At 38.4% G+C, this 20,410-nt stretch overlaps 1 protein-coding gene across 2 annotated transcripts in view; it reads right to left on the reverse strand.

Moving 5' to 3' along the window:
* MDFIC (MyoD family inhibitor domain containing) overlaps positions 1 to 20,410 on the reverse strand; it is a 98,522-nt gene that overhangs the window by 35,444 nt on the left and 42,668 nt on the right. For both annotated transcript variants that reach the window (XM_061414059.1, XM_061414060.1), the window contains exon 4: positions 252 to 524. In XM_061414059.1, the coding sequence (XP_061270043.1) occupies positions 252 to 524 (273 nt within the window). The remainder of the gene's footprint in view (positions 1 to 251; positions 525 to 20,410) is intronic.

The raw sequence follows: 20,410 nt of genomic DNA on the forward strand, positions 1-20,410 counted from the left end.
TTTAAATGTGGTTTAAAAAGAAGTATAGCAGCTATATTTAAAGTTATGACTGTTCACTCCAGATTAAAGCAGGATGTCAGCTGCCAATGCTTCCGTTATAGCCTGGGCTTTCCTTTGGGGAAGTTGCATTTTACCAAAATTCCTGTTTGGAGTCAAAGTAACATTCTTCATACATTTGCTTGATCAAATAATTCTTAGTGAATATGAGTTTACATCTGGTCAAGTAAAACATGCATATGCATCACACTTACCTTCCGGTGAAGAGCCTGTCTTTTGGGAAAAGACAGCATTTACTTTACTCTTCTTACTGATGTCACTGTTTACAGACAAGCTGGAGTGAATTTTTCTATGCATTTTTTGAGAAACGGGTGCTGAAAGTCTTCGATTCTCTGCAGATACGTGTTTGGCCCCGTGGTGGATTCCATTGCCATTGCTCAGACTTGGGTGGCCATTCTTTATCTTGCTTATTTCCTCCTCACTTTCCTGTGCTGCAGTTTGAAGCTGAGGCAAGCGCTGAGGTTGGGCTAAGTGAAAAAAAGAAAAACAGGAAATATTTATCCAGTTAAAAAAACGAGTATTTGAAAATAATCAAAATCCAATCAGTAACAGACTTTCTTGGGTTTCATCCATGATCCTAACGGGGGGTGGGAGAGGGACACGAAAATGAATACAGAGAAAGCATAATTAGGAAAAGAGAAATGGAAAGGGTTCATCAAGAGTAGCTTTACATAAGGGACACAAAAAGAAGAGGAAAAAAACGGTGCTTCTTTTTTCTTTAAGTAAATTTAAGTTGGAAATCTGCAAAAGGTAATTCAAAACTCATTCAACACCTAAGTCCCAGGTCCTATTTTGGGTGCTACAGACACTGCAGTATTATCTGAGTATCCCTGATTATGATAAACTACTCAACTGCCTTTTGAGATGAAAGGAAAGGAACAATGAATTCAAGCATCAAAGCTGAATAAGACAGTGTGTTGTATTGTTTTCTTTTTAATTCCACTTTAAATTCTGAAGAAAATCTTTTCCATATATATATTTTTAATTTTAAAATAAACCATTTATGGAAACTTAGGAATAGAAGAGAACTTCCTTAATCTGATAGAACACATTTATCAAAATTTACAGTCAGTGCTGCAGAAGTGCTCCCATTTGGTCAGGACCAAGGAAAGAATGCCTACCTTTACCATCTTACGCAACACTACGCTGGCAAAAGCAATTAACACCGAAAAGAAAAAACATGTCTGAGTCCTGGAAAGGAAGAAACATTTTTGAGATGGATACATAATTGAATATTCCAGGGGAAATCTAAGAGACTATACAGTCTGAAAAACTAAGAATTTAGTAAGATGTATACATGATAAACTATATTAAATTCAGTGAAGTTCTATAAGGCAACAGCAAGCAACTAGCAAAGATGCAAGAAGTGAACTCTTTACAGAAACAACAAAAGAAAACAAGCCAACAACAAACAAACAAACAAACAAAAAAAGCCTATAAGTATCTAGGAATTAAGCTAGGAAAAAGCGGGGAGAGACTCTATGGCAAAACTGACCAAACATAACTGACATTAAAAAAAAAAAAAAAACTAACAAATGAAAAGATTATAAGTATGTTAATTCTGGTAATATGGTAATTATCCCCAATTTATGTAATGCAATTCCCATAAAAATTCTAAAAGGCTTATTTGTGGAACCTGACAAACAGATCAAAAATTTTATAAGTAAGAGCAGTCAAGAATCACTAAGGAAATTTTAAGGAAGAAAAACAGGATTGTGGGATTTGACTTAGATAAAGTCTTACCTTGAAACTACAGTAACTAAAGTAAAAAGTGAAAGTGAAGTTGCTCAGTCACGTCCGACTCTTTGCGACCCCATGGACTGTAGCCTACCAGGCTCCTCCGTCCATGGAATTTTCCAGGCAAGAGTACTAGAGTGGGTTGCCATTTTCTTCCCCAGGGGATCTTCCCTACCCAGGGATCGAACCCGCGTCTCCCGCATTGCAGGCCATCTGAGCCACCAGGGAAGCCCAAATCATATAAATGGTTCATATATATCACTCAAATCTTTTTTTTTCTTTTTCGGCCACACAGCATGTGGGATTCTTGGTTCCCCAATCAGGGATTGAACGCACACCCGCTGTGAAAGTCTTGGAGTCTTAACCACTGGACCACCAGTGACGGGGCTTTCCCAGTGGCTCAGAAGAGGGCCTGCCAATGCAGGAACGGTGAGTTCAATCCCTGGGTCAGGAAGATCCACTGGAGGAGGAAATGGCAACCCACTCCAGTATTCTGGCCTGGCGAATCCCATGGACAGAGGATCCTGGTGGGCTACAGTCCTTGGGGTCGCAGAGTCAGATACGACTGAATACACACGCACACACGGACTGAGACAGAATGGCATTGGTCCAGACACAGACATAAACCAATGGAAGAGGAGAGCAAGTCATCAAAATACTTGTGTACGCAAATGCATCTGTCTCTGATACGAAGACATTTCAGATGTTTTCAATGTTTATAAATGAAGAATTTAAAAGAAAAATATAAAAATATTTTATTGGCATGACACTAAAAATGGAGAACTAATTTCTTTGGACAACAAATCACAAAACAAGCATAGTGACGAGTGATCATCTATGCTGCCCAGCATTTCTAAAGACCCTCATGGATTTTGATAACTTCCTCTGACTCATCCCTATAGTCCTCGAGTTAGAGGGCACGTATGTAACTTACATTCTACCAAGCAGAAGCGCAACTCACATGCAGAAGTATGGATGCAAGATGGCAGCCACACCCGGGTGGTAGAGCCTCTCAGCAGAGACAGTAAAGAAGGCATGTGTAGATCTCCGCAGTGGGTGTCAGATCAGTGGGCAAAGCATGCAGTAGTAGTAAGTTTTTTCATTAGGAAAGCACCAATTTGGTGGGCATGATCCTTGGCTGTAAAATTCCTGGGAGAGTCTATACGCAACTGATAAATATTTTCTATTTAAATTAGCTAAAATGGATTCTGCTTTTTGAAGCTCAGAGTCCTGATCTCCCCACCAAATGTTATCTATTTACATTGGTTAAGTAATGAATTCTTAAAATCAACATTTATCTTGCTGGTATAGGTCCTACGCAGAGTTATCAATCATAGAATTTCAGCAAAAAAACAGCAACAGCAAAAACCATTTGGTGTCAAATTGTACTATTTTATCATTTCCTGGAATTTCAAAATACAAAGCAGCTGTTTTAATTAGTCTTTTCTGTTTAAGATTATGAACAGTTATGAAATGTTAATTAAATCTGAATACTAGGAGGTCTTCGACTTAGAAATAAGTATAGCACACAACACTGTAACAGGTACACACAGAACTGATGATGGCGAAAATGGACTAATTATCTGTTATCTTGAGACTACCTAAGACTTCATAAATAGTTTTGACAAATTAGACAGGTCTTTAGCACACATTGTTTACTTCCATTCTTGTTCACATATGCTATGTCTCTTGAGGAAAAATATCTTAGCATAACAGACTACTTTATTCCTCATGAATGTACACATTGTAAGAAAAAAGTTTATTATTATTCTTTTACTTAACAAAAGCATCCTTTCATACCAAGTTTATTAATGTTAATACCCAATTTATAAAACTAATATATGAACTTTTAATCAGTTTTTTAGTGACAAAGGAGAATAATTATCTAAACATTTAATATTTGGGAATAGCACAGAGTAATGGCTGTAAAATTTATCAAAATGTTTTGTTTTCCTCCTAATTTCTGATGCAAAGAAAAAAAGAAGAAAATGGTTACTTCTCTGCTTAGCAACTATATATGTCCTTCTCAAGGCTAAAATTGACAATCAAGGCTTGTGCAAAAGGAGATCTATTTCTTATGGGTGTGCAATCATTTGATCTAGAGATTAATTTGCTGCTCCTGTAACTTCTTGTATCAACTAGAATGACATCCTAATGACTGCTATTGAACATAGAACCAGTTATGCATATGTATTTAACGGGATGCCAAAGAAGATAGTTAAACCTAATTTGGTGTTCTTTTCAAAGCTCTTTCCAGTAATCTCACCAAATAAATGGAATGTTTTGGACCACTTCTTCTCTGAAAAGAATAATTCAAGCAATTGAGAGCTGGGTTAAGTTGAAATGTTATTGACCAATGCTGTGGAGACTTATCAATAAAAAAATGCCCTGTCATATTCCATAATCCAAAATCAATTTATAATTATTATGTAACAAGCATTCCCTATAAATAAAAATAAAGGTGGTAAAAGATAATCAGGTCTTGCCACCAAATTCTAAAACCGACAGATCTGACCTATTCCTACCATCAAAATTGACTGTTTGCAAATTACTGTATATGGTCAGAGTGACATTCAAACATATTCTTAATGATTTATCTACATTTCAGTCCTCAAAATTATATCTATTTCTGTTGGCAGGTAAATGATGGTACATTCATTTTTGTTTCACTGCCACCTAATTTTTAGTATAGTTTGTATTATGGTCAATAACCAAGTATTCCCTTTTCACTCCAATTTCTTAACATTGTGATTTTGTCAGATGCAAGCAAATATAAGCAAATCAAAATTGGATAAAACCTAGATATATGAGTTATATTAACAGACATTCAACTTCACTGATGCTTTTTCAGAGATGTGACTTAAATCTTACAGTAAATGTACAACTAAAACCAAATCAGAAACATGATTGCATTCTTGAATAAAGAACAAAAACGTCTGACTGACTGATTAAACCGTAACTACTTAGCTTTAAATAGATTTTTTTCCCTTACTGTGTAAAAGTTGTGTATGGCTTTAAAAAAAAAAAAAAAGCACACTAATATGGGAACGACACAATGCTTCTTAAAACACAAGTGATGCCTAGGGACCCTCGCTCTCCCTTTAATGATCCACTGCTCTCATTCAGCTGTCTTTCTTTTTTCAAATCTTTACATATGTGACAGCTCTCAAAAGTAGACCATAGACCATCTGGCATTTTCAGAGGTGGAACTTGTGCAAATTCAGCTCTATTGGGAGTGCACTGCTATCTTCTGCCTGCGTTATAAAGGGACAATAGAATGTAGAACTTATGAGTTGTTTTGAATTATTCATTTTTTTGCCTGTATATTCAAGAAATTTTACAAACTCTGCATTTTGTACTACATAATCACATGCGTTAAAGGTACAAAGAAACTTTTTGACACCTCTTTTCTACAGAAAGCTGGCATTTTGTTTGATATGTGAACATTCAGCATCTGTTATATCATTCTAAACAGGATGGGTGCTTCCACAAAAGACCCCATTTTAAACTTACTCTATATGAGCAAAAAAAAAAAAATGTATTCTTGAGATTCAGTAACGAATGCAATACACATCAAAATTTCAAATACCAGTTATGTGAACATTCAGCATCTCCAAACCTGGATAGCATTGGTCACCTGCTTACCATATGTGTAAAGATTTTTTAAAAAATCATTTCTCACACAATGCAGCATGATTGTAATTTTAACATCCATGATGAATAGTTACAAATGTCTTAAGAAATACTATGCTTTCTAGGTTCAAATATTTTCAATCAAGAAGGAAACCGATAGAATTAGATCTAGTGATTTTCAATAAGAATAATAAGTATGGGAGTAATGAGTCAATAGCATGAACTTCTTTTGATAATTTAAAAAAAAACTGGGTGATACTGGAGCTAGTAATAACTATACTTGAGACTGCAGCTGCTGGAGGAGCAATATAAAGCAACATTCTGCTATAACATATAATCTATTAGCATGTGCAAGTCATCTTCAGTTGCTGGTCTCTTTACACAAGTCAGATTTAATAAAATTACAAAAGAATTCTCATGCCATTTAGTCAGTTTAAATGGCTGTTGCACATATCCAAAAAAAAAAAAAAAAAACCACCTGAATTAAACGCTTAGGATTTAAAATTGTCAGTAACAAAATGATCAAAATAGAAAACGGAGAATAGAATGTGGAAGGGGGAAACTGACAACTGACTTGGTATAAACCGAATTTACTCTTCCTAGGGATAGTTACAAAGCTTTTGTTGGGTCCCCAGTACTATGCTACTCCTTGGTAACTATGAGACAGACAAAGAGACACCCACCCACCCACCCCCCAACACACACACATACACATGTAGACTTTATATATACTTATAACAAAATAGCATTTTGTTAAATATACATAAAATATACATCTACATACAATAATAGATTTAAAAGTTATTCATTTCAATATGCACTAATATGACTAAACTATATTATTGATACTTATTGTTATAATGTAAATTTAGGCTAAAATCAACTAAAATAAATGTGCTATTAGACAACTTGAATCAGCATGAAACAAACTTTTCTCAGTGTACAGACCCAGCATTCTAACACACAGTCTGGAAGCTCCTGGCAATTTCTGTTCCCTTAGTTCCCCTCCAAAGGCCTTCTGAAATTTATTTCTCTCTCAAGCTTCTAAACTTTTCCATCACATCTTTTCCATCTTCATTTTACTTAATGTGTATACTAATATATTGAGATATATTTTGGAATTATAATTTTTTTTAGAATCTTGACCATTTAAGAGTCCCAATTAAATCCTGTGCTTACGTGACTGGGATCTCACAGGATAGAGGGGATTGTTCTTTGATGCTCTCATATAGATTAGCAATTTTAACAGTGATTCCTTTTTAATTATTGCAAAATAAACCATCAAATGTCAGGGGTTGGAGGTACTTCTTCCCCAAACAAAAGAATACAACTTTTAGAAGTCTGGAGAATTGAGCACTTTTCTCCATTGCACAAAGAACATTTAGGAAGTACTTGAATATCTTTAAGTATAGTCTGGAAGAGGGTGATTGCTAGCTGTTTCCCAAATTCATCCTCCCCATCGTTCCCTGCTATGGCGCTAACCCATTTCCCAGCATTCCTTGCAGTTTGTTTCAGCCACGTGACCGTGTTTGCTCTGAAGGGCTGAAGAGAAGAATTTATTTCTGTCACTTCTAGGCCTAGACCTTACGACTTGGGTGCGTCCTCCTTATGCTTCTTTTTCCTTGCACTTGGCAGCAACCCAGCTTTGACCACGGCTGAGGGAAATACCTTAAGGGATATTGGAGAACCCAAACAGCAAGAATCTGCATGGCAGCAGAGGAGAGCCTCCTACTGACCTGGAATGCTCATCTCATGCTGTTACATAAGAAATAAACTTGAATTTAGCCATGGGATTAATGCTGCGACTCATGATAAAACATAGCTTCTACCAATGCCTATGAACAACTACGTAAAGTACATCTACATATAATATACATAAACTGTCCCTAGCCCCAAAGATCCAAAAGACATCATACTTCACTAGCGAAAAAGAAGCAAAACAATCTAATAGTAGTGGAAAGACCACTGCTGAATACATAGACTCTGCTGGATCTTAGAAAGCAACTGCTCAACTTTATAAGGTGGGAGCCAGTTATCACTGAGGGATAATCATGCATGTTGTGATTCTGTAGGCAAAGTATCCCAGCCTTACTCCACCACTCTAGCACAGTGATACAACTCTGTCAAATTCTACCTTTACCATGGCTAGAAGGAAATCCAGCAGGGTGACCAACCATCCCAGCTTGCTCAGGACTGAAGGAGGTGCTGGAAGGCAGAACTAATGGTTTTAGAACTAGGACAGTCCCAGGCAAACTGGGACCAGTCAGTCACCTTAATGTCAGGAGCAATTTGTACACAAGTATTTTCTTCAACAAGATACTAGCAACAACAATAGTGGGAAGTGTGTATGCTTTGACAAACAAGACCCACTAAGGTTTGAATTTTGGAGCCAGTATTTCCTGGTTCTCTGAGCTTGAGAAAATTACTGCATCCCCCTGGGCAGTAGGATGTTCATTGCCAAAATGAGAGGAGATGATAGATCTCATGGACCTGGAAGGGTTTGTCTTCCCAGTTCCACCCTACTGATCTCTCCCTCCTCACTCTCCCCTACTTAACCCACACCCCATTTGATTCTGATTTATTAGTTGGCTTTTATTTTTTATTCTGTGTTACCAGATACTTTCCTCCCTTATAAGTCAACCCCAAACCTTCTTGTAAATAAGCAGATTTCAAATAAATATACAGAGAAATAAATTTAAAAAATAAAGACCATTAGCAAAAGTGATCTACATTTTCTTTTTAATATCTTCATGTATTACAGAAAAGTCCCCAGGGAGTACACCAAAGAATAATACAAATCTTTATTACATCCCCTCCAAGTGGAGCTTTTGTTGCATCATGTTTTTATCCTCAAATGGATGACAAATTTGGCTTCACTTCATGCCAGCCTTTGAATATCATAGTTTTTACTTAACTTACCTGGATAAGAGGAGCCCATCACCCATACATTTGAGAATAGACTATTTTCAGTTTAAGTTAGCAGGTTTCATTATGGATTGCTGTCTGCAAGCTTCATTTATTAAAAGAACATATTGTCCACCTATATAATCCCATAGTGAAGACGGGGCCTCTGGTTGCTGTGGTCTCCTTTGTTCTCTGACTCAATAGGTATTTTCCATCATTTGATTTAACCGATAAAGTGACCTCTGCTTATAAGTATTTATAATTCTATGTGTGTGTGTGCTAATCGCTCAGTTGTATCCGACTCTTGCAACCCCATGGACTGTAGCTTCCTAGGCTCCTCTGTCCATAGGGATTCTCCAAGCAAGAATACTGCAGTGGGTTGCCATTTCTTTCTCCAGTTATAATTGTATAGTAAACATCTACATAAATATGTTAATATTTTACAGAGAATAAATAGCCTAAACAGTGCTTTCTGTATGCCTGAAAACACATTAATAAAAAGATAGCACAATCCAAAAATCTGTTTTACCTAAGGCCATGGCAACCCACTCCAGTATCCTTGCCTGGAGAATGCCACGGACAAAGGAGCCTGGTAGGCTACAGTCACGGGGTCGCAAAGAGTCGGACGTGACTGAGCGACTCACACACACACACATATATACATATACATGGAATACGTTTAGGTACAAAGGGATTTCCTTTTGTGTGTTTTATTTTAAGATCAATTAGTGGGCAAGCAGAAGTTTGAAAAGTCCTACTGTTATCATGTTATGTTTCAACAAATAGAAGTTTTTTTCTCAAAATTCTCAAAACAGTAGTAAGTTAGGAAGTATCAGGTAGTTACACCTCACTTCAAAAGTCATACCATTAATTAAACATTTTATTGACCTTGCTAGTATTTCACCATGAGGCTTATAGGGAAAGATTTTTAAAACTATTATTTGTTTTTAGAAGTAATCACTTTAAAATCACCTGATTTTCTATCACAAAGGGATAGAACATATCAAATATTATCTTTTCAAATAACATATCAAAAACACTTAGCCAAGTTAGCATTTACAAACATTAGGCAGCATATACAAAAGTAAAATTAGGGTGGATGGCACCTAAAAAAGCATATACTGAAAATTCCAAATATCTGAAATTTTCAGATTCATCCAGTTTTTACATACTGATTGCAGCTTTGAAGGACCACAAAGCATATCAGAAGACATCCCATTACGAAGCATGCAATACTCTTAGGTTTCAACTTAACATACACATTGAGATATCTAGATAGGTGTAGAAGTGCTTTCTGGCATAGGTCCTAGACCCAGTCTGCTACTGGGTGCGTTTAGTCCTCCTCCATGTGATAAGGGAGAGGATACAATGGTTAGATAGCATCACTGACTCAGTGGATATGAATCTGAGCAAACACTAGGAGACTGTCAAGGACAGATGTACCCGGCATGCTACAGTTCATGAGGACACAACTTAGTAACTGAACAACAAATATGATAAGGCTCTCTGGTAAGGCACAATACAAGTCAAAAATCCTAAGATGGAGGACTCTGATCTAATATAAAAACCTGCATCAGGAGTAGCATCAATTACTAATTGGCAATTACCAAGAGCATTGCCAAGGATTCAACAACAATGGCATTTGCCATCTGCCTCTATGGAGACTGAAGCCTGTGCTGCTATTGCCATTGAACTTCAACAACCCCTGAAGGAGTTTAGGGTGGAGTGAGGTACTCTGAAAATACATACCCATCTGATTGCAGAGTTCCAAAGAATAGCAAGGAGAGATAAGAAAGCCTTCTTTAGGGATCAATGAAAAGAAATAGAGGAAAACAATAGAATGGGAAAGACTAGAGATCTCTTCAAGAAAATTAGAGATACCAAGGGAACATTTCATGCACAGATGGGCACAATAAAGGACAGAAATGGTACGGACCTAACAGAAGCAGAAGATATTAAGAAGAGGTGGCAAGAATACACAGAAGAACTGTACAAAAAATATCTACATTACCCAGATAACTATGATGGTGTGATCACTCACCTTGAGCCAGACATCCCAGAATGCGAAAGCAAGTGGGCTTTAGGAAGCATCACTACGAATGATGCTAGTGGAGGTGATGGAATTCCAGTTGAGCTTTTTCAAATCCTAAAAGATGATGCTGTGAAAGTGTTACACTCGATATTGGTTGGTTGTTGGTTCAGTCACTAAGTCGTGTTGGACTCTTGTGACCCCATGGACTGTAGCCTGCCAGGCTCCTCTGTCCATTGGATTTTCCAGGCAAGAATAATGGAGTGGGATGTCATTTCCTTCTCCAGGGAATCTTACCGGCCAAGGGATTGAACCCAGGTCTCCTGTCTAGCAGGCAGATTGTTTACCAACTGAGCTACAATGGGAAGCCCACTCAGTAGGCCAGTAAATTTGGAAAACTCAGCAGTGGCCAAGGACCGGAAAAGGTCAGTTTTCATTCCAATCCCAAAGTAAGGCAATGTGAAAGAATGCTCAAACTACCATACAATTGCACTCATCTCACACGCTAGTAAAATAATGCTCAAAATTCTCCAAGCCAGGCTTCAACAGTATGTGAACCACGAACTTCCAGATGTTCAAGGTTGGTTTAGAAAAGGCAGAGGAACCGGAGATCAAATTGCCAACATCTGTTGGATAATAGAAAAAGCAAGAACTAGAGTTTCAGAAAAACATCTACTTCTGCTTTATTGACTACTCTAAAGCCTTTGACTGTGTGGATCACAACAAACTGGAAAATTCATAAAGAGATGGGAATACCAGAAGACCTTACCTGCCTCCTGAGAAACCTGATTGCAGGTCAAGAAGCAACACGTAGAACCAGACATGGAACAAAGGCCTGGTTCAAAATTGGGAAAGGGGTATGTCAAGGCTATATATTGTCACCCTGTTTATTTAACTTATATGCAGAGTATATCATGCAAAATGTCAGATGAAATGTGCTGGATGAAGCACAAGCTGAAATCAGAATTGCTGGGAGAAATATTAATAACCTCATATACAGATGATACCACCCACATGGCAGAAAGCAAAGAACAACTAAAGAGCCTCTTGATGAAAGTGAAAGAGGAGAGTGAAAAAGTTGGCTTAAGACTCAACAAAAACTTCTTTGTTAGTCATGAGGATCTGATGTCACCATGATCTAAATCAAATCCCTTATGATTATATGCAGTGTAAGTGACAAATAAATTGAAGGGATTAGATCTGAAAGACAGAGTTCCTGAAGAACTCTGTAAGGAGGTTTGTAACACTGTATAGGAGGCAGTGAGTGATCAAAACCATCCCAAAGAGGGGAAAAAATTGCAAAAAGGCAAAATGGTTGTCTGAGGAGGCCTTATAAATAGCTGAGAAAAAAAGTGAAAGGCAAAGGAGAAAAGAAAAGATACACCCATCTGAATGCAGAGTTCCAAAGATTAGCAAGGAGAGATAAGAAAGCCTGCCTTAATGATCAATTTAAAGGAATAGAGGAAAACAATAGAATGGGAAAAACTAGAGATCTCTTCAAGAAAATTAAATACACCAAAGGAACACTTCATGCAAAGATGGGCATAATAAAGGACAGAAATGGTATGGATCTAACAGAAGCAGAAGATATTAAGAAGAGGTGGCAAGAATACATAGAAGAATTATACAAAAAAGATCTTAATGACCTGGATAAACATGATGGTGTGATCAATCACTTAGAGCCAGACACCCTGAAGTGTGATGTCAAGTGGGCCATAGAAAGCATCACTGGAACAAAGCTAGTAGAAGGGATGGAATTGCAGCCGAGCTATTTCAAATCCTAAAAGATGGTGCTGTTAAACTGCTGCACTCAATATGCCAGCAAATTTGGAAAACTCAGAAGTGGCCACAGGACTGGAAGAGGTCAGTTCTCATTCCAATCCCAAAGAAAGGCAATGCCAAAGAATGTTCAAACTACCACACAACTGCACTCATTTCATATGCTAGCAAGACCATGATCAAAATACCCCAAGGTAGGCTTCAACAGTACGTGAACCATGAACCTCCAGATGTACAAGCTGGATTTATAAAGGCAGAGGATCCAGAGATCAAATTCCCAACATCTGTTGGATCATTAGAAAAGTAAGAGAATTCCATAGAAATATCTACTTCTGTTTTATTGACTACTCTAAAGCCTTTGACTGTGTGGATCATAGCAACACGTTGGAAAATTCTTAAAGAGAATGGAATACCAGGCCACTTTACCTGCCTCCTGAGAATCCTGTATACAGGTCAAGAAGAAACAGTTAGAAGCAGACATGGAATGATGGCCTGGTTCAAAATTGGGAAAGGGGTACATCAAAGCTGTATATTGTCACCCTGCTTATTTAACTTTTTATTCAGCTTATATCATGTGAAATGCCAGTCTGCATGAAGCACAGCTGTAATAAGACTGGCAGGAGAAATATCAATAACCTCATATATGCAGATGGTACCACTTTAATGGCAGAAAGGGAAGAGGAACTAAATAGCCTCTTGATGAGGTTGAAAGAAGAGAGTAAAAAAGCTGGTTTAAAACTCAACATTCAAAAAAATGAAGATCATGACATTTGGTCTCATCACTTCATAGCAAATAATTGGGGAAACAATGGAAACAGTGACAGACTTTATTTTCTTGGGCTCCAAAATCATTACAGATGGTGACTGCAGCCATGAAATTAAAACACACTTGTTTCTTGGAAGAAAAACTATGACAAACCTAGACAGTGTATTACAAAGCAGAGACATTGCTTTGCTGACAAAGATCTGTATGGTCAAATATATGGTTTTTCCAGGTTTCATGTAAGGATATAAGAGTTGGACCATAAAGAAAGCTGAGCTCTGAAGAATTGATACCTTTGAACTGTAGTGCTGGAAAAGACTCTTGAGAGTCCCTTGGCCTGCAAGATCAAACCAGTCAATCCTAATAAAAATCAGTCCTGAATATTCATTGGAAACACTGATGCTGAAGCTGAAACTCCAATACTTTGGCTACATGATGGGAAGAGCTGACTCACTGGAAAAGACCCTGATGCTGGTAAAGACTGAAGGCAGGAGGAGAAGGGACCGACAGAGGATGAGGTTGGATGGCATCACTGACTCAATGGAAATGAGTTTGAGCAAACTCAGGGAGATGGTGAAGGACAGGGAAGCCTGGCATGCTGCAGTCCATGGGGTCACAAAGAGTCGGACACACTGAACAACTGAACAACCATCCTAGCTGGAATGTCAGTAGTCAATACAAAACAGTAGCAAAATGGCTAGTTAAAATAAGCAGTCTGCAGTCCTTGGGGCTCAGAGTACCTGCAAAGGAAGGCTGGAGCTTTAGGGGACTTGCAGAAATCTACCCATATATTGGTATTTTGGAGTTCTCCTGGCTTTTGGTAGCTGCTGCAAGAAAACAACAAACTCCATCTAACTGGCCAACATGAAAGTCAACTAGAAAAAGCAGACAGTTTTATTAAAGAAAGCTTTTTTACCTGCAAGCAATACAGCCAAACCCAGGAACACACAAATAAATCAGGTATCCTATAAATCGAAACAGACACTCCCTTCAATAGAGACAAATTTCAAAAAGCCTTCCTTGCCTGAGAGCAAGCCTTGGTGAGTAGAGCAAGAGCTAGATTTCAGCCCTCATTTGCCTTTGTGCAACTCACAAATGTAAAACCGTAAGAAACAGTCTGGTAGCCAGTAATGGTTAGACTGCTGAAGTTCAGATCTCTTATCTGAACTTCAGCAGCCATATTATTTGTGCCAGTATGAATGCAGGGTGCTGATCAGGTAAATGTGATGTGCTGGAAAATGAAATGAGGGGATATTAGGGGTGCAGGAGTGGCAGGAGCCTGAACCTCCAGGCTCTCTCAAGTGCCTCTCCCTCATACTCAGCAGTTCCCATGACTCACTCCCAAGGGATACAAGCTGGGGAAGGAACCTGAGGAAGCATATGACCTGGGTCAAGCTTCACCACCCACAGAAGAAGAGCAAGTGACAGGAAGCCATTAAATCAAGACCAAAGGAAACAGAGGGATCCCTGAATCCTGAAACAAAAGTGGCAAGTCAAGGGACCAGAGTCAAACTATTTGACACATAACTTTTGTACCAGTTACCAGAAAATAAAGCATGCCACAACCTAAAGGAAAAAAGGGGGGGGTGGGGGTGGGGGTATATTCATAAGCAACCAACAAAGATCTTAAAGAAGTTATGTAGCTAGGGGGAAAAAAAAAAAAATTCCTAGTCCAGCAAATAAAGAATTGTGACTGTTCCACCTTAAGACAATCCCTGATGCTACCATTAAGAAAAGAACTGCTAAGGCCCCTGCAAGGGAATCCTCCCCAAAGCCCTTCTCAGAGATGGCCATGAAGGACACTCAATAAGGGGAAATTTCTGAGCAGAGAATCCTCAGGTAAACACAGCCACTGGCCACAGAAGCCAGGCCAAGGTTAGGGAAGAAACTTAACAAAGATGCTTATGATAGTTCTGGGCTTTCCAGATGGTGCTAGTGGTAAAGAACCCACCTGCCAGTGAAGGAGACCTAAGAGACCTGGGTTCGATCCCTGAGTCAGGAACATCCCCTGGAGAAGGAAAATGGCGACCCATTCCAGTATTCTTGCCTGGAGAATTCCATAGACAGAGAAGCCTGTGGGCTACAGTCCATGGGGTCGCAGAGTCGGACACAACTGAAGCAACTTAGAACGCACATGATAGTCCCTGGCCACAGCATCTTCTGGACTATCCTGCACCAGGGTGATAGGGACACTCCCTAGACCAATCCTGTACTTAAGTTTACAGAGCAGCTATCCTATACTTCCTTCACCATTATACAGTCAGATATGTTTTAGGCCATAATTTCCAAGAACGTGAGCCACTACACCCAGATTTGATTGAGATCAGATTTCGTGAGGAGGAATCTTTCCTGGGAGGAATAAAGATCACCCAGAAGTCTGTGGAATAATGACCGTATGACACTAGCTCTAGATGTATCATAGGAATGTGACTTGTCTCTCATTAGGGACAGGCAGAGTACACAGTTTGTTCAAAAGAAAACTGGATCTCATTAGGTAGGAATATTTTGAAATGATATGTAGGGAACAAAATGTATCTGTGTAGACATACAGAGAAATGGGTGCCAGTCAGCCAGGGACTGGACCATTGTAGATACCTATTCTTGGTCCACCCAACATCATCCCCTTTATTCTGGTGGTTGTGTAGGTAATAATGAGAACAGAACCTCCATTTGCTGACAAGAGCCCTTCTAAAATTAGTACTTGCAGTTACATAGGTTTTGCACGCAGAGCTGGACAACTTTAGGCATTTGCTGACTTGCCTTTGATTACATAGCAAGTGCCTTAAGGACAAGATTCTGTCTTCTCAGAGTTCCATCAACCTTATCAGGGGCATACCAGCTGACAAAAAGCCTTGTACAATGTTCGGCACCCAGTGGACACCCAGTGAAAATTAACTGATGATGATAAATTATACTAGCTTTTAAGCTGTCACTTGATCCCAGTGTATAACAACCTTCCTGAATAAATCAGGCAACAGTTTGGTATTCAGTACCTTATAAACTTCTTCCTTCACCTTCACGAGTCTAGGGAATTGCTGTAAAAGCATAATATGAGGATGGTGACGCTATAGGAAAAATTCAAGAAACCCACTCTTACAAGGGAATTAAAGATTCAGTTACAGATATCAACTATGCATAGGGAAATACATCAAAAATACTAGTCAAGTGACCTTTTTGAAAACAGCCTAGGAAAAGTCAGTATACCAAATTATAGAGCTTAAAGTTTTTCCTCCTCCCTATAATAAAAGTAAATCCAACTTAATGTACAAGTAAAATTGCTTTCTCCTTGAGATTTCAGGAGTGGCAATGCAAATTGAGTTTCAGTTAGGAGATATGGAATCAGAGAAAACTATGTACTGCTAACTGAACATTTAAAAAGTCAACTTATTTTCAATAGTTTATACAAGGTAAATCAGAAGAAAAGCTTAAATTCTGTTATTATGAATTCCCCAGAGCTTTAAAAGAACACATAATAGTTAAACTTCATTGGTGAGTGTTTGTTATTAGGATGGCTTTTCACTCTTCAATAAATTTCTTTAAGATACGACCCAAGACGAGGAAACCTTTGTACTTTACTTCAAATAACAGCTCTCATTATAGATGATGCTGTCTCTGACATAATCTGAAAAACAGGTTTCCAACCAAAGTTTTCAGAATTGACTCTAAGACTAGGATCGTCCTAATTGTCATGTCCAGACCCAATAGGAGATTCTATATTTCCTCCATAAAGAATAAAAAAGCTGCTTATCCTAGAAATGAACAACAATTTCAGAAAAATGGTGTAATACAATTTTCCAAGCCTGTGTAGGTAGATTCACAAATATACATTTAAAATTCTCATATGTGAACAATGGATTATAAACTTAAACATAATGAAAAGATTTCAATATAAAAATGTGTAAGTGAAAATAACAATATTTTCTCATTATCTTGTCTTCTAAGATGAAATCTCTCCCCCTACCTTCTTACAAGGCTGCTTTAAATTTTTGGAGCCTGATTGGTAGAATGTGAATTTTAGATTCTTGCCTTCACCAACATATCAAGATAATTTTAACTTCTGTGACAATAAAATGTTACCCAAACATAAGCATCAGGAAATGACTTAAACACAAAGGAACAAGCTCATTAACCACATCTGAAGATGAGTGTGATTGAGACCGTTTATGCAAACATTTCTTCCTCTGATTTTGCCATTAAAACACAAAAAATTCATCAAGGTACCTTTGGCTGCATACTAAATTAAATACATTATTGAAAAATATTTGTTGAGTACATACTCTTGTGCCAGCAATTGTGCTAGGGATAAGGGATTTACAGTGAACAAAAATTCCAAAGACCTTGCCTTTCAGATAGGTATTATCTAGCATAACAAGAAACCCAAAGATAGGACAGCTCTAGTATTATTAATTCCGCAGGTTCTATATTTTCACTGCCATCCTTGGCATGTCTACTTTCCCGTCTGACTTTTCCCCACATAGTTACAAGACTCCTTGACACAACTCCAGACACCACATTGAGAGATGATGACAGTCCTTAAAAAAAAGAGGGAGCTCATTCCAACTGTCTCTTTTAAGAATACAAAAATGCCATTCCCAGAAGTCCTCCAGGAGACATCTTCCAGTTTCATTGGTCAGCAATGTCCCATGCTGACCCCAAACTGCCCTCCTGTCTGCTTCCAGAGCAAAATTTGTTAAAGGTCTGCTCTCTTCACCAGACAGGAGGCTCCTCTGTAGGAAGAAGCATGTCATTCATCCACTTGTATAGTCACTCAATGAGCATTTATTAAGTGCCCAACACTTCCTAATATCTGCTCCAGCACTTAGAAAGTGGTCATTTAGAAAAAAATGAATGAAGGAATGGAATAAGAAAACAATAATGTTCATTTTATACCTCTCAATTTCAATCATTTAAATAAAATCTTAAGTACATTTGCCATACCTAGAAACATAAATAAGTCTGAGGAGGCCTTACTAATAGCTGAGAAGAGAGGCGAAAGGCAAAGGAGAAAGGGAAAGAAGGTAGCATTAGTGGTAAAGAACCCACCTGCCAATGCAGGAGACATAAGAAAGAGAGGTTCGATCCCCAGGTTGGGAAGATCCTCTGAAGGAAGGCATGGCAATCCACTCCAGTATTCTTGCCTTCAGGATCCCATGGACAGAAGAACCTGGCAGGCTACAGTCCATGGGGTCACAAAGATCAGACAGGACTGAAGCAACTTAACACATACACACACACCCAACTGAATGCAGAGTTCCAGAAAATAGTAAGGAGAGATAAGAAAGACTTCTTAAGTGAACAATGCAAAGAAATAGAAGAAAACAATAGAATGGGAAAGACTAAAGATCTCTTCAAGAAAATTAGATATACCAAGAGAATATTTCATGCAAAGATGGGCACAATAAAAAACAGAAATGGCAAGGACCTAATGGAAGCAGAGGATATTGAGAAGAGGTGGCAAGAATACACAGAACTAAACAAAAAAGTCTAATGACCTGGGTAACCATGTTACTGTGGTCACTCACCTAGAGAAAGACATCCAGGAATGTGAAGTCAAGTGGGCCTCAGGAAGCATCACTAGGAACAAAGCTAGTGGAGGTGATGGAATTCCAGCTGAACTATTTCAAATCCTAAAAGATGATGCTGTTAAATTGCTGCATTCAATATGCCAGAGAATTTGGAAAACCCTATGGCAGAGGCCATAGGACTGGAAGAGGTCAGTTTTCATTCCAATCCCAAAGAGAAGCAATGCCGAAGAATGTTTAAACTACTGCACAGTTGCACTCATTTCACATGCCAGCAAGATTATGCTCAAAATACTTCAAGCTAGGCTTCAGCAGTACATGAACTGAGAACTTCCAGATGCACAAGCTGGATTTATAAAGGCAGAGGAACCAGAGAGCAAATCTGTTGGATCACAGAGAAAGAAAGGGAAAAAAAAAAAAAAAAACTACTTCTGCTTCATTGACTATGCTAAAGCCTTTGACTGTGTGGATCACAACAAACCGTGGAAAATTATCAAAGAAATGGGAATACCAGACTACCTTACCTGCTTCCTGAGAATACTGTATGCAGGTTAAGAAACAGCAGTTAGAACCAGACATCGAACAACAGACAGGTTCAAAATTGGGAAAGAAGTACATCAAGGCTGTATATTGTCACCCTGCTTAATATTTAACTTCTATTCAGAGTACATCATGTGAAATGCTGGGCTGGATGACTCACAAGCTGGAAGCAAGACTGGCAGGAGATATATCAACACCCTCATATATGCAGATGATACCACTTTAATGGCAGAAAGGGAAGAGGAACTAAACAGCCTCTTGACAAGGGTGAAAGAGAGTGAAAAAGCTGGATTAAAACTCAACATTCAAAAAACTAGGGTGAAAGAGGAGAGTGAAAAAGCTGGATTAAAACTCAACATTCAAAAAACTAAGATCATGGCATCCAGTCCCACAGCTTCATGGCAAACAGGGAAAAAAGGGAAACAGTGACAGATACTGTTTGCTTGGGCTCCAAAATCACTGTGGGCAATGACTGCAGCCACAAAATTAAAAGACACTTGATCCTTGGAAGAAAAACTATAACAAACCTAGAGCATATTGAAAAGCAGAGACATCACTTTGCCAAAGCTATGGTTTTTGCAGTAGTCATGTTATGGATGTGAGAGTTGGACCATAAAGAAGGCTGAGTGCCAAAGAACTGATGCTTTTGAACTGTGTGCTGCAGAAGATTCTTGAGAGTCCCTTGGACAGCAAGAATATCAAACCAGTGAATCCTAACGGAAATCAACCCTGAATATTTATTGCAAGGACTGACGCTGAAGCTGACGCTCCAATACTCTGGCTACCTGATTTGAAGAGCCAACTCACTGGAAAAGACTCTGATGCTGGGAAAGATTGAGGGCAAAAGGAGACAGGGGCGACAGAGGATGAGATGGTTGGATGGCATCATTGACTCTATGGACACAGGTTTGAGCAAACTCCAGGAGACACTGAAGGACAGGGAAGCCTGGCATGCTTCAGTTCATGGGGGTCACAAAAAGTCAGACACGACTTAATGACTGAACAACAACAAGCACAACTGCCTTCTCCCAGACCCCTCTGATAAGGCTTCGTCTACTTAATCCCGATGATTTTTAGAACCTGTAGCAACTGTGTTTATCCTCCAAAGCTCCACAGCTATCCCACACACATTTTTTTATACAGCCATTTAGTGTCTATAATTTACAAGAACTGGAAAAATGAGAATGTCAAGTTTGTTCATCACCACTGACCTTGTATTATTTTAATCAAAAGAATGATGTTCTGTTTCCAACAGTAGACAAAAATATGCAGATAATAACAGGAACTAGTAAAAAAAAAAAAAAAAAAAAAAAACACCCAAAACTAAGATTGTTATCTTAGCACTTGAAGATAAAACAGTGGGTTAAAGTGCTGGGACTAAACAGAGGTGAAAAAAGAGACTAAACATTAAATGACAAATAAGACATAGACTATGCAAGTTGAAAT

Source organism: Bos javanicus, chromosome 4 (assembly GCF_032452875.1).
Source record: "Bos javanicus breed banteng chromosome 4, ARS-OSU_banteng_1.0, whole genome shotgun sequence".
Classification (NCBI taxonomy): Eukaryota; Metazoa; Chordata; class Mammalia; order Artiodactyla; family Bovidae; genus Bos; species Bos javanicus.